The 15,469-nt window shown below is 56.1% G+C and overlaps 1 protein-coding gene across 5 annotated transcripts in view; it reads right to left on the bottom strand.

The window, feature by feature from the left end:
- The window catches only part of PARVB (parvin beta), a 103,496-nt gene extending 88,317 nt beyond the window's left edge, over nt 1-15,179 (bottom strand). For 3 of the 5 annotated variants that reach the window (XM_078449346.2, XM_078449347.2, XM_078449343.2), the window contains exon 1: nt 14,975-15,179. In XM_078449346.2, the coding sequence (XP_078305472.1) occupies nt 14,975-15,089 (115 nt within the window). In that variant the 5' untranslated portion in view covers nt 15,090-15,179. The remainder of the gene's footprint in view (nt 1-14,974) is intronic. The other 2 variants (XM_078449342.2, XM_078449345.2) reach the window with 1 other exon arrangement.
- Nucleotides 15,180-15,469: the final 290 nt, after the last annotated feature.

Below are 15,469 nucleotides of genomic sequence, written 5' to 3'. Positions count from 1 at the left end.
CCTAACCAAGGAGGCAAAAAGCCCTGCACAGCGAGAACCGCAAAACACCTGCTAAGGCAGCTTAAAGAAAACCTAAACAAATGGATAGACATCCGCGTTCAGGGATGAGAAGGCTTAACGTTGTTACGACAATGATACTACCCCAAGCGATCTTCAACTTCTACTCAATTCCTACAAAATCCCCGTGGCGGCTTCTACAGAAATAGGAAAACCCGCCCCCAGATCCATGGGGAATCTTCAGGGACTGCAGCTCGCCAAGACAATGTCGAAAACGAAGGACAGAGTGGAAGAAATTTACCGCGACGCCGCGGTAACCAGGTCAGTGTGGGACTGGCATAGGACAGACGTACCGGCCAATGAAACGGCAGGGACGGCCCAGAAATAAACCCACACACGGATGGTCAACTGACTTTGAGCAAGGGGGCCAAGATCGTGGAATAAAGAGTGGACAGCAAGAGCGAGGGGCCGTGAGCGCTGGACCAGCATCAGGGCAGGGCCACTGCACCCCCAGCCCGCCCCTGGTCTCAGGGGGGCTCACATGCATAGAGGAGTGACCACCTGCCTGGGAGGCCAAAGGATAATGAATGACAGGGAACAATTGAAAGTTTGAGAAGCCACGCCTGAGCATCTGACACCAGGCCCAACAACAATAGTCCTCAAATGCCTTGGGCCCCTTGGGGCGCCTGAGGGGCTGTCTGACTTCGGTTCAGGTCATGATCTCACGGTTCATGAGTTCAAGCCCCGCGTCGGGCTCTGTGCCGACAGCTCGGAGCCTGGAGCCTGCTCTGGATCCTGTGTCTCCCTCTCTCTCTGCCCCTCCCCTGCTGTTGTGCGCTCGCTCTCGCTCTCTCTCGCTCTCTCTCTCTCAAAAATAAATAAAGATTAAATTCCTTGGGCCCCATAACATCCACTGACTCATTTCTCTCCTTACATCTCTCAGAGCAACATACTGAAACCATCATCTTGACCCAGAGGGTCGTCAATCAGCTCAGTGTGACCAGCACGTTTCTCTAATGAAATGAAACAGAATTGAATAGAAAAAGCCAACGTGCTTCACTTACAGGAAGACAGGAGTCCGTGGCTATGAATAAATGTAGGTTTGAACTGGTGCTTCTGCATAAAATGCCTTTCTTACCACGGGGGCAAGGTCACATTAAAGTTTCACAGACACCTGTCCCAGCTCAGACCTTCTGACCATTTGTCAGCCCCATAGGAACCTCATCAAAGTCTCCCTCCCGAAGCACACAAGGTCAGCAAAACTGCACACACAACCGATGGGGGTCCCCATTCTCTCTTCCCCAACGAGGACAGCATCAGACCCGCCTCAACGCATCGCAGTGGTGATGGGATGAGACCATCTGAGCAAGCAGCAGCCCCTCGGTGGGGGACAGCTGCCACCAAAACAGGCAGGGACCGGGGACAGGAAAATGAGGACGAAGACTCCACCAACCCACGGCCGACCGGACCGCCCATCCTCGCCCCAAGGTTAAAGAGCCCACCTTGGAAACGCAAAGACACTGACTTACGGCGGGAGAGAAACTGACAAGCTCAGGCTTCAGCTCTCAGCCCAAGCGCTGTTTTCCTAACTGCTTTGCTGACAAAGAATTCACACTCCGTGCTATTCCCCCGTGTCAAGTGCGCGATTCAGTGAGTTTGAGGATATTCACCCCTTCTGCGGCCCTCACCACAGTCGGGTCAGGAGCGTTCTCATCACCCCAGAAAGAAACCCTGTACCCGCACTGCCAGGAACTCCCCATCCTCCCAAGCCTGTCGCAAACACGAATCTCCTACTCCATCTCTGTGGATTTGCCTGTCCCGTACACTTCGCAACTACGGACTCACACAACCTGTGGCCTTTGGTCTGGCTTCTGTCGCTGAGTATCCCGTCCCCAGGTTGCGGAACGCATTGGTACTGCATGCGTTTTACTGCCGAATAGTATTCCCTTGTCTGGCTAGACCATATCGTGCTCATCCACCCATCTGCTGGAAGGGCATCCGGGGCCGTTTCCACTTCGTGGCGATTCTGAACAATCAGCAGAGCCTCCACATAAATCTCAAACAGACCTACATCTCCTTCAGTGACAACACTCACACTCTGGAAGGGATCAAGCCAGCTAAATGTGTACAAAAAGAGTACTCCCCCCCCCCCCCAAGAGATCTTCTAAGCAAGAAAATTAGGATCAGCCTACCAGCAGGGCTCTAAGAAAGAAAAACTAAATAATAATTGTAGAAACGTGTCCTTGCAAGGAGGCCCAAGCAAAAAATTAAACAAAAGCTGAGCCCAGCTGCACACGATAAGGTTGAAATTCTGCGTGCTGCTCCAACAAAATTTCAAATCATTAAAATCTCATTATACTAATAATATGTTTTCTAGTCAGACTTAACTAAAACACTCTCTTCCCCTAACAAAGTGCAGACATTCTCAGAAGCAGCAGCAGTGCGGGATGTTTGACGATGACAGCTCTCGGGGCACCGTGTCTCCCGCCCCGTCGCTGCAAACGCCTGCAGCCCGCACCTGATCAGGCGACAGGCAGAAACGACAACTGACGAGCTCCCGGCCCTTCGCCGACATTCTGTCTCCTAAGTGTTCTTAAACGGAAGCAACCATCCAAACGCGTCATGATGATCCCATTCTGTTTTATTTTTCCCGCCCATTTGCCACTGCGGGTCCCCTGGTCTTCTCTTCACCCGTCTTCTCTATGTGATGGGCAAAGTCGGGTCTGGAGGCAGTGGTCACGTGACAGCTATCACCCGTGGAGGGCTCGCTACACGCCTGGCCCAGGCAGCTCCCCCCAATATCGTATTAGTAACGTTTTCAAGAGGCGCCTGGGTGGCTCGGTCAGTTAAGCGTCCAACTTTGGCTCAGGTCATGATCTCGTGGTTCGCGGGTTCGAGCCCCGCGTCGGGCTCTGTGCTGACGGCTCGGAGCCTGGAGCCCGCTTCGCATTCTGTGTCTCCTTCTCTCTCTGCCCCTCCCCGCCCCCACCCTGTCTGACTTCGTCTCTCAAAAATAAATAAATGTAAAAAAAAAATTTTTTTTTTTAATTTAGAAACTACCCAACTAACTTCCTAGGTGACTGAACCATCCTACCGCCCCCTGCCCCCCCACAGGGCACAAAGGAAGAGTTCATCCCTCATCCCCACCAAGCCTCGGCTGACCATTTCAGCTGTTCCGGTGGGTGTGGACCGTACCTGGTTCATTTCCTGGATGTCTAATGATGCTTTTCTAGATGCACATTGGCCATTCATACGTCTTTGGTGGAGTGTCTGTCCAGACCTTTTATCTACCCTTTTATTGCGTTTTTCTTTATTATCAAGTCGTAGGAGTTCTTTACAGATCACGGACAGCAGTCCTTTATCAGCTGGGTGCTTGGGGAATTGTGTTAATTCCCAAACAGAAACAGATCTGTTTGGTCCTCCGGCAAGGTCTTCCCTGGCCCAGGGCTTCTAAAACCCTAGCAACTTCCTACGTGATGACAGAGACAGTCACCCAAGGAAAGGGCTGGTTGCCAGGGGGAGCCAACCAGGAGATTAGAGAGCTGGCTCCTTCAGCCTCCCTCACCCCGACACGGCCCTCTGGGGCTACAGATGGGACTTCCGTCACCGATGGCCAATGATTTCATCCATCGTGCCTATGTAATGAAGCCTCCGTAGAAACCCAAGAGGACTGGGCTGGGAAAGTTCCCGGGCTGGTGAGCGCGTGCGAGTGCACGAGACTGGCACCCACCCACCCCCACGGCCCCCTGTGCATCTCCTCCGTGCGAGGAGGTCACTTCTGAGTGACCCTTGCATGCAAGCCAGCGATCTGGCGAGTAGAACGTTTCTCTGAGCTCTGCGAGCCGTGGTAGCAAATCAAGGGCACCCAAGGAGGGGTCATGGGAACCTCTGATTTGTCACCACGGGTCAGAAGCACGGGTGAGGGCCCAGACTTGTGCCCGGCATCTGGAGGGCTGGGGCAGACGTGTGGGGCTGAGCCCTGTCCTTGGAGAGAGTGTCAGAATCGGGCTGAATTACAGGACACCCGGCTGGTGTCAGAGAACTGCTTAGCAGTGCTGGGGAGAAGAACCCCCACATCAGAATTTCTGTCGGCACCACAGTGGGTGATGGGAGGGGAACCGGCACCAGAACCCTAGGAGTATTTTCTCCCACTCTATGGCTTGACTGGGCCCAGTTCAAATTACATCATTTAATAACCCACTTAATTCCCCAACAACCCTAGAGGTAAGTACTCTCTGCAGAAGAGGAAACCGAGGCTCAGGACTGGGAAGTACCCGTCCCCAGGTCGAGGCCCCAGAGTGCCGCGGGACTCGGTTCAAACCCTGGAAGCTGGGCTCCAAGATGCGTGGCCCTAAACTGCCACATGGATTGATTGCTTCCTGCTTACTGGGCAAATACACAAAGACCACAGGGTGAGTGACAGAAGGTCACTTCTTATCATTATCTTCTGAGAGGACGCAGGAGGCCTAGGATTCAGGTCAGGGGGGAGGGAGGTGGGCGCTGGGCCAGCAACTCTGGCAGGAACATTCAAGGGGGCAGAGAGGGGCCCCAACCTGCTGGAGGCACCAGTGACACGGAGGGGCAGAGGGACAGCATTTGTAAGGGGCCCCCAGCCAGGGAAGAATGGGGGGGGAGCAGGGGGAGGGCGGGGCAGGGGCTGGCCGATTGCAGGGCAGAAAACACAGAGTCAGCAAGGCTCTGGACTGTAGCCGCCAGGGGTCTGTCTTCTTTCCGTAAATGCCAGTGAGTCCATTCGGCACAGAATGGATGTCATTTGTCTCCTCCGGAGCACCTTCCTGCCACTGTGGCTGAGTGCATCTCAAATGCCAGAGAAGAAAGCGGCTTTACTGTGAGCCAGCTGGGAAAATTATCCACATTTGAATCACTTCTCCAGGTTGCAAGGCTGGCCCACTTATAAGCCAGGCTGCTGGGGTTTTAATCTCCCCGGCTGGGGGCATGACCTCTGCAAGGGACCTCGCTTCCCCCAGCCCCCGTCCGCTCATCTGCAAACTGAGAATAAGCACATAGCACCCACTTCCCCGCTTTGTGTGAGCCACAGACGGGGTGATGCCCGGAACGTGACAAGAGCCCAACAAGGCTTAGCCGTGGCCGTGGCCGTGGCCGTGGCCGTGGCTGCGGGAGACCCCACTCTGGCTTTTCTTCCTGTTTAGTTCTCCTTTTAATCGTTTTCCCTCACGTCTCCCCTGATGATCTTCTATCGAGCTTGTGTGTGGATCAGGTATGGATCAGCATCAGGTATGGATGCGTTCAGGTCTTACTTTGAAAAACAGTATTCATTTTCAAAATAAGAAAAAAAAGAAAAAGAGAGGGATCAAGACGCTTCAAATGAGGCTTTGGGAAGGAGCTCCCTTAAATTCCATCTGCATCCAGCGCGGCGTCCCCCTCTCCCCAGCCTGCTGCGAGGATGCTCTGTCCACAAAGAAGCACCGGCATGGTTCTGGCAGGCTCCGTGGTGGGGGGAGGGGGGGTGGGGGGGAGAGGGGAGCAAACACTGAGAGCAGCCACGGTTCCATGGAACCGGCAGCTGCTTCCTGGACCGCTGGGTTCAAGCAAGCTCTGAGCGAGCCCCAGGAGTCAGGCAACGTCTGTTCCCTCCTTAATAACTTACTATTAGAGCAAAGCCTAGATCCTTTGGAATTACGGTTTTTCGAATGAAAGTACAAAAGTGTGTAAGTTTTTAGAACAACAGGCGTGGAGCGCCTGGGTGGCTCGGGCGGTTAAGCGTCCAACTCTTGACTTCGGCTCAGGTCATGATCTCACGGTCCGTGGGTTTGAGCCCCAGCCTGCTTGGGATCCTGCCTCTGCCCCTCCCCTGCTTCTTCCCTCTCTCTCTCTCTCAAAAAAATTTTTTAAAAATTTAAAAGCTTGTTTAAATTAAAAAAAAATAGGCAGATTAAGACAGCCTTACTTGGGGCAACCCACATTCGTGACGGATTCTGGCTAACGAGCAAAGGCTCGAAGACCCCCAACCAAGAGCGGTCCTTTCAAAATGCCTAAGCCCGAACCCGTTTACTTTCGACTACGAACACGAAAGCATAAAACCACGTAGAGTTTGCCTACTGTTCAGTTCTCTCAGCTGGCAAGGAAGCCCCATCGGAGACCCAGGCGGACGACGCGCACCTGAGCTGACCGCCCTTCCCAGGGTCCCAGCTGACCTCCCTTCACCAGCTGCTCAGTAAAGCGAGGAAGTTGCCACTTCTCCACAGTCATGCCCTTCAAGGGCGCGTGCGCTGCGCTTCCTGGTCACGGCGGGCCAGGAGACAAGGTCGAGTACCAGCACCCCTCAAACGCGTATTTTTTAAAGGATTCACGTGCCTTTGTTACCAAGAGCCAACGAGCTGCTCCAGAACCCTCCTTAACCCAGGAGCAAGCAGTCGTTAGAAAAGCAGCGGTGTCTGCTCTCAAGAGGCAGCCGTCACGCCGCCCCTGCCCGGCCCCTAAGGGGCTCTGGTGTCCGTGTCAGTGCCCTCACTTGCCAACATCGTCCTCAAGGACCACGGCCTGGGCAGGCCCCCAGGCGCTCATAAGACTTCACCTCCGCCCGCCTGTTATCCTCAGACGCATGGCCCAAGGGCCAGTGCCACCGGGCTCCGCGTGGCCCCGTCAGGACAGAGGCTCAGGGGTGAAGCAGCAGACGCACGCGGCAAGGGTGCAAAGCCCAGACCTGGCTCCTCCACCGCCCTCGGCCTCCCCCTGGAACACACTGCGCTCCTGAGGAACAGCCGACACGAGCCAGCCGGGAACCGCGGAGCGCTATCTCCCCTGCACTCCCCCCGCCGGAGCTTGAACCCGGAGCCTCGAGGGGGTTCCCACGGCCCCATACTCCGAGTCGGGAGAAAAGTAAAGGACGCCCCCACCGGCTTGGCGGAGCCGATCCCGCGCCTCCCAGACCTGCTCACTCCGTTCTCAGTGACAACCAGAAAGCGGGGTCGCTAGGACGCGAGAGCCGCCAAAAATTCTCGACTTGAGCGTATTCCATACGATGCTCTCTTCACCCCAACAGCAATTAGTACAGACAAGCAGATTAACGCCACCAAGCCAACACATTTACAGCGCACTCCTAAGCCTCCTAATCTGTTGTTTCAGCCCCTGCGTAACATAATAAACAGCAAACAGACTAGCTAGGAAGTAAAGCGGTTTTGCATCTGAAACCTACATAAAGCGAGAGCTGATGCCAGAGAGGAAACCTGCTTCCTTAGGGTACATCTTTTATGTGACGGAACCGGCTGTTTGGAAACCAAGAGACGGCTGGGTAAAGGTACCTACCTGGCCTTTGCCAACCACAGCGGGGGTGGGGGGGCGGGGATCGATCACACAGAGCACTTAAAAACCACTCCCAGCAAGCACATACCCACTCACGTCTTATAAACATCCCTTCATTATTCTGACGACCAGACAGGGAGCACGATGATAAAGCAAGTTCAGGGTGTGCGATAAATATTAATTCCGGGGAGTTAAGACAGGCATTCAGAGCAGAGCTCCTCTGATGAGTGTGGGGTTGCCAAGGCGACTGATGCTTCTGGGGCCCGGCAGGTGGGACCAGGATGCTAAGAGAACCACCCAGAGTTAGCTGTTCCTAAAGAGGCCGTCTCTGCACAGAAAGGTAAGGAGCGGGGCGCCTGGGTGGCTCAGTCGGTTGGGCAGCCGACTTCGGCTCAGGTCATGATCTTGTGGTCCGTGAGTTCGAGCCCCGCGTCCGGCCCTGTGCTGACAGCTCAGAGCCTGGAGCCTGCTTCCGATTCTGTGCCTCCCTCTCTCTCTGCCCCTCCCCTGCTCACGCTCTGTCTCTCTCTCTGTCTCAAAAATAAATAAAAACATTAAAAAAAAAAAAAAAAAGAAGAAAGGTAAGGAGCATCAAAGTCACCGCTCTGGGCTCCCAGGCAGTTTCCCTTTCTCACCGGAGCAAGGATTTCCAAGAGATGTTAGTGGGCCAGCAAGAAAAAGAGCCCAGTTTGGTACAAGTTGACATGCCTACGTGTGTGTCTCTTGTAAAAACCACCCCTCCCCCGGCCCGCTCCCCACCCCCATGACCTGGGGAAACAAACGAGGAGAAATGCTGGGCTTGAAGATAGCCATCAGGATAATAATCAAAGGAAACTACAAAGCCACACCAAAAGCTCCCTGAAAGCCACTTCCTCTGGGCCAGAGAGAGGAAAAACAGCACAGCGGTTTCCAGTGATTTCTACCCCACCTCCCCAAGGAATCTGTCGCAATCCAGGAGCTGAACAGAGTCACAGATGAACAGACAGTGCATTTCCTCTCCGACCGGAGCTGCCCCTCCGCACCGCCCATGAACAGAAGTGGCTCAAAGAAGAGGCATTTGCGTTTGGAGAAAAGGGTGCGGGGTTCTTCAGAGAACCTCGTGGGCCCGACACTGGCTCCTCGTACCGTAGACTGTTCTAGAACCCACCGTGTGCCTGGCCCCGGTCCTCACCTACTTACATGCCTCCATGGTCTCATTCCCTTCTCACAGGTTAGGAGTCCCACTGACCTAAAACATGATCTGCAGTTCATGTTCAAAGGGTCCTGCAGATCGGCAAAGTGATCACGCGCGTGCCTGGAAACGCAAGGAATTCTAAGAGTCCTATCTCCCGGGCCAAAGACACGAAGCTCATTACAAATTCTTTCCCTCCATGTTGACACCATTCCGTTTTTATTTTTAAAGGTAAATCAGGGACGCCCAGTGGCTCAGCCAGTTAAGCATCTGACTCCTGATTTCAGCTCAGGTCATGAGGTCACGGTTCGTGAATTTGAGCCGCACGTAGGGCCGTGAGCTGACAGTGTGGAGCCTGTTTGGGATTCTCTCTCTCTCCTCTCTCAAAATAAATAAACTTTAAAAGATTAAAAAGAGGGGCGCCTGGGTGGCTCCGTCGGTTGGGCGTCCGACTTCGGCTCAGGTCATGATCTCACCATCCGTGGGTTCGAGCCCCGCGTCGGGCTCTGTGCTGACGGCTCGGATCCTGGAGCCTGCTTCCGATTCTGTGTCTCCCTCTCTCTCTGTCCCTCCCCCGTTCATGCTCTGTCTCTCTGTGTCTCAAAAATAAATAAACGTTAAAAAAAAAAATTTTTTTTTAATAATAAAAAAAATAAAAGATAAAAATAAAAACATAAAAGTCAATCAATGGGCTGTTAAGCTCTGCTATAAAACAGCCTGTAGAAATCACTTCAAAGTTTGCAAAATGTCTTGAATGGGCTGCAAACTACCACTCCAGGGGCGACCCGGGTGTGTCAGCCCTGCACGCACTGGGAGCTGGGGACGAGGCGGAGAACGCGGCCTCATCTGATGTTTTCACGCAAAACGTCTTCATTCTTACAGCGGCCTCTGGGCCACGACTTCGCAGCTGCTCTGTCCTCACTGTCTGGGAATCCAGATTCTTCCCCACCCACCGCACCGCCTGGGGGAAGTCCACCTGTGCCTGTGCGCACGGTGGCCGTTCCCACCCCCGGCACCCACTAGACCTTCTAAAGTAACACGGATCGCGGCTGACCGCGACCCACATGCCACACCACAGCCCAGCCACCGTGAACTGCCTACATTTCCCCAAAAGCCGGGGACGAGCCGGGGTCTCCTTCAGGGCCCCTGGCGGGAAGCCCCGCACACCCACCCCCTCCTGGCTAATTCCCAGCCTTCTTTTGCATGCCATCAGGGGGACCATTTCCTCCAGCTGGAACGGGTTGTGTGTCCCCCAGAGGTCTCGATCGCCAGCTCCCGAGGACAGGCCTGCGGCCATCACTGCCCCATCACCAGCTCCCAGCCTGCCAGGTGAGCGCCCGTCAAGACTCCTCCACCTGTGCCCTTAGGCCCTAGAAGTCAGGGCCACCTCCTCCCTCTGCTGTCCTGGAAGGGGAGGACGTCCCCCTCCCCCTTTGGGGGGGGGAGGGGGTCTGGCTGCACATCCTCTGAACCTTCAGGAAAGTTTGAAAGTTCGTTTCTTCTGGGCAGGAGCGCTCTCCCATCTTGCACACTCTGGGAACCTGCCCCCCAACGGGACCCCGCTCACCAGGACCCTGCGACTGGTGCCTGGGCCCAAGGAGGCCAGGCGGATTCTCCCCCTCAGGAAACTGAGCAGGGAGCCCCAGATACTGAGCCCCAGGCCAGGCAGGTTCACGGCGGGGCTGCAGGGGCTTCTCGACTCCAGGGGCTGAGCCCGGAGTTGCTTCCCCACCAGCTGGGACTACTCAGCCCTCTCTTGGACTTCTCGAGACACCTCCAGAAACAAACATCCGGGTCGTCCACGTTGGCACTCTGACCGGACATCTGGGGCCAATAATTCACTGCTATGTGCTGTTACAGCACAAGCTGTCTGTCCTGTGGGTTGTAGGATGTGCACAGCATTCCTGGCCCGCATCCCCTGGATGCCAGTAGCACCCCCAGCCCCAGTCGTGACCACCCAACATGTCCCCAGACAATGCCAGCGTCCCCTGGGGGCAGAGGCACCCCCAGAACCACTAAACCCATGGTGAAGTGGCTACTGGGCGAGGTTGTGTTTTCTCAGCTATAAACCGAGGGGGAAATTCCTGCCCCGCGTAGAACTTGCAGTGAGTTAAAAATTCCTACCTCGCAGGGCTAAATTACATAGCATCTTTATCCCGGTGTTCTTATTATAGAGCAATGTGTGAGCGGGTTGTGCTGGGGTCTACGCAGAATCAACACGGCTGATCGCTCCGTAAAAGACAGGGCTTAAGATGGGTGGTGTAGAGGGGCGCCTGGGTGGCTCAGTTGGTTAAGCATCCAACTTCAGCTCAGGTCATGATCTCAAGGTTCGTGGGTTCGAACCAGGTGCCGACAGCTCAGAGCCTGGAGCCTGCCTCGGATGCTGTGTCTCCCTCTCTCTCTGGCCCTCCCCAGCTCATGCTCTGTCTCTCTCTGTCTCAAAAATAAACATTTAAAAAAAAAAAAAGTAAGATGGGTGGTGTAGAGATTTTCTCCTGGAAGTTACTTAAGAAGCTTAATACTTTCAACCTTCAGTTCAAGGTCACAGCCACCTCATGGTCCCTTTAGATTTAGATCCTGCGGGAGGTCTCCATCAGTATCTTGCTCATTGATCGATGTTTCTGCATCAAATGCCAGCAGGAAGAGAAGCAGAAGACGAGCCCCAGACTAGGAGAAAATATCTACAAAAGGCTCCCGTGCATCTGAAACACACAAGGAGCTCTTAGCATCCGAGAGTAAGAACTCAAACAACTCGATTAAAAAAGAGCCCAAGATCTGAACAGACACCTCACCAACCGGCACATTCCGCATAGAAGTCATCAGGGATCGTGAACCTGGCTGCTCTAAGGAAGTACATTTACATGGGGCACCTGGGTAGCTCAGTTAAGCTCGGTTAAGCGTCTGACTTCGGCTCATGTCATGATCTCACGGTCCGTGGGTTCAAGCCCCGCGTCGGGCTCTGTGCTGACAGCTCAGAGCCTGGAGCCTGTTTCAGATTCTGTGTCTCCTTCTCTCTCTGTTCCTCCCCTGCTCACTCTCTGTCTCTCAAAATTAAATTAAAATGTTAAAAAAAATAAATAAAGTACATTTACAAAAAGAAAAAAAGACAATAAGAACTTCCTAAATGCTTTCTTTCCTCTGAAAGGAGGGACAGGTGTCTGGGCCTTCCATTCGGCCCCTTCCATCCAGGGCCATCCTGGCCCCAGAGCTGGCTGCTCGCCTCTAAAGACTTAACAAGGCAGCTGTGGTCCCTGGAATGTCCCCTGGCCCCACCTCGTGGCCCACTGGACCTCCAGGGTCTTTCATCCGTGGTCACCAGGGGGACCTGGCGTGGGCAGTCTTTCCCCTGCACCTGCTCTGCCCAGCTCCAGTGAAACCAAAGCAGCTTCTAATAAGTTGCTCCCGAAAGTCTCCGGGCCTTCTACGGGGAGCTCTGGGGTTTTTCAAGGGTTCCTTCCCACACTTTCCGATGTCCACAGTTAGTCACAGTTCTGTTTTCTAAACCGGGCCACCACGTGACACGATGTGTTCCCTCCCGGAGAACATCAGCCTTAATCACGCCGTGAATTCATCCACGGGCACTTCCTGCACCGGCTCCTCCAAACCCCAGAACAACGCATTTCCTAAAATGATCTCGTCCTGCAGAAGACAGGACGTTCACCCCAACGTGTCTCTCTGTGCCTTGTCACAACCACAACCTCTGCCAATCTGGTGGGGAGTGGGCAGTGCCTGCAGGCTCCCCACGTCTCTAACCTCCAGAATCTTCACCCCCGCCCCAACAGGGGATGCGTCACCACCCACGCTCCTGAAATCACCGCCAACTTTGTAACAAAAAGGAAAATGAAACCCACCATACACCTGTCAGTGCCTGACAATCTCTAAGCACCCACCCTCTTCCTGATGGTGCCAGGGTAGGCAAATGAGTGCCATCCCGCAGGGGCCCGAAGTCCGGGCCAGGTCCCACCCCAGCTCAAGAGCTGCATGAACAGCACAGAGATCGGGAGGGCACACGGCCAAGCAACTGGCCTCCTAGAGTCCTGGCAACCCTCAATTACTCAGGACCTCGTTTTCCAGTCTCTGCATCCGTGTGGTCCACTTCCCAGAAGACCAGTCGGAAGCCAATAAGCCCTTCTAGGCCCAGCCTCGCCCCAGTGCCTACGTCTGAGCTCAATTCGGGTTTTGGGCCTTTGGTTTGTTTGGGGAACCCCCCCCCCAGTATGTCAGGCACCCCACCTTTGAGAACCGAGGCAGAGCTCCCTGCCTAACATACACAAAAGCAACCACAGCAAACCACAAGCATCCCTGCCCACCCTCTTCATCACAGGATGCCTCTGACCGCTGGGATTCTTGGTGCATTCACATCAGACCAGATTGGCCCTCAATTTACTAGACGCACGCTGGTTCCGAGAAAGCAAAGACGAGAAGCAAAGCAAAGACGAGAAGCATTTCACTTTGGAACTGGGGACCAGTCCATCACTCCAGGCCTGTGTTCTTCCTATTCCGGGAGCGTAGATGTCACCCCTAAAAAGCTGCAGCAGTCCAGAACATTCCACTTACTTGCTATTCTGTGGGAGCTGTCTTTCCCTGGTTCCTTCTGATCTCAACCCAAACATGACCTGTTCTGAGCCCTTCTCTATCGGCCTGCACTTTCCACGTCTCCTTCAGATCACACACTATTCTAGTGCTACTAGTCTGTTTACTTATCACAACGGACTCCCTGTTCCACGAAAGCAAGAACCTTGGCCGGGGACGCCTGGGTGGCTCAATCTGTTAAGCGTCCAACTCTTGATATTGGCTCAGGTCATGATCTCACAGTTTGTGAGTTCGAGCCCCGCATCGGGCTCTGTGCTGACAGTGCGGAGCCTGCTTGGGATTCTCTCTCTCTCTCTCTCTCTCTCTCTCTGCCCCTCTCCTGCTCACTCTCTCTCAAAAAATAAATAAATAAGCTTAACAAAATTAAAAAAAAAAAAAAAAAGAACCTTGGCTGTCTCTTCTGAGGCTGAACAAATTGGGAGAGGAAATGTCACTTACGTCTGCAATTGAGGCCCTGAAATGACTTTTGTTGAGGGCAACGTGACTGTGGGTGCGGACACACATCACCAAGGCAGACTGAATGACGCAGAGGGGTGACTCTTGTGTATATCATCTCACTTGGGAGGTATGACTTGTAAGCCTCGAGAGAGGAGTGGCCAATTTGTTCAGGAATATGGGGAAGCCACTAAAAGGTGACAAAGTCCTCCCCCGACGGGAACTGAATAATCTAATTCGGTAAAAGCTTCCCTGATGGGAGATGCCAGGGTGCACCCCCCACCTCCACCAAAATCCCTGAAGGGAACGCATCCCCAAGAGGGAAAAGTGTCACGCAGGCATCCCTGGGAATACACACGTCCCAGAGGGAAATTAAGGGAGTTAGTGTCCCCGTGGGTACGCATCCTTGGGGTACATGTGTCCCAGGGGGTACAATCAACCTGGAAAAACAAAAGACTTTTTAGGGGCTAAGTCAGCCCCAGGTGGCTTCAGGAGATCAGTCGACACACCCCTAACTCTCAGGTCCTTTTTTCTCCAGGACCTGCCTGAGGCCAGGTCCCCCACCTGCCTTATCACAGCTGCCTCTTCCCTTCCCTGTAAGCGCGGCTCACCGAGGCCCATCCGGAATCTGTCCCAGAGGAGGAATCTCCTCGCCAGACAAAGGGAAAATTCAGGAATGCAAGTCCTCGGAGAGGCCCTGGGAACAGCAGTGCATTTGAAGCACACACAGGCGGGCAGAAGTGAAGTCCCCGGCAACTCTTTGCAAAAACTTTTAAAATGTAAGGGAAGGCAGGTGGTTTTTTTAGGATTATTTGCCGAAGCACACAGAAGGGGGGAGGGGAGCTCCGGCGCCCTAGGTCGCAGCCCCCGCCCCCACCCCCGGCCCGGGGCCTCTGCACACTCTGGCCCCCTTCCTTCCTCCCCGCTCCAGGGCGGGGGCGGCGTCCCCCGCAGGGGCTCCCGCACCGAACCCCCGCCGCCCCCCCCCCCCCCGGCCCGGGCCGAGCCAGCAAATGCCCGGCGAAGGGAGGGTGACCGCGCACGGCTACGTGCGGTCGGCCCGCAGGCGGTCCGGATGGAGGGCGACTCGAGCCGGCGTGCGCGCCGCAGGGCTACGCGCCTCCCGCCCCACGTCCGCCTTCCGCTCGAGCGCCCATCCGCGACCCGCCGCGGGAGGGGGCGGCCCGGCTCGCCCAAGTGCCCCCGGCTGGCGTTTAAAGGGCCCGGGAGGAAGGAGGAACGAGGGTCAAGGCCTCTCCCGAAGGTCACGGCGGCGCGCCGCGCGGGCCGGCGGGGTCAGGCGACCGGAGCGCGCGGGCCGGGGAGCCACCCCCTGCGGGGGACGCGTGGACCCCGGCAGAGCCCGGAGACGCGTGCGCGGGGCCCGGCGGGGCGGGGACGCGGGGACCCGGCGGTGGGGGGAGGGGAGGCGAGGGGGGGGGGGAGCCACCCGGGCGGGGCGCGCGGGGACGCCTGCGCGGCCGGCGCACTCACCCTCCCTGGCCTTTTTCTTCCTCGCCAGCGTGCCGCCGAGCTTGCCCAGGAACGACTCGTCCTTCTTCATCCTGGGGGGCCGCAGGGGGGGCGAGCGCAGCGGCGCGGAGGACATGGGCCGCGCGGGGGCCGCCGGCGGGCGCAGCGCGAGTGGGAACCGCCCGGGTCGCCGCCGCCGCCGCCGCCGCCGCCGCCCGCTCGCCCGGGGAGGGGCCGGAGGGCGCGGCCCCCGCCGCCCGCCCCCGCCCCCCTCGGTCCCCGCCCCCATCCCCCCGCCCCCGCCCCCGGGTCGGACGCGCTGCCGCAGAGGCCACAGCCGTCCCCGCTGTGCGGTCGCCGCCTTGAGCCCTCGGCCGATCCCGCGCCGCGCGCCCGTACTCCCCCCTCCGAGAAGTGAAGGGGCTCGGCTCCCGAGGGCCGCGCGGGCCGCACCCCCGGGGCTCGCGGCGACCTTGTGTCCTACACGCTGGAGCCCCGCGCCCGAGGGCTCTGGTG

This window comes from Panthera onca, chromosome B4 (genome assembly GCF_046562875.1).
Source record: "Panthera onca isolate mPanOnc1 chromosome B4, mPanOnc1 haplotype 2, whole genome shotgun sequence".
NCBI classification, from domain to species: domain Eukaryota; kingdom Metazoa; phylum Chordata; class Mammalia; order Carnivora; family Felidae; genus Panthera; species Panthera onca.
This window is presented reverse-complemented; position numbering and strand designations above follow the sequence as displayed.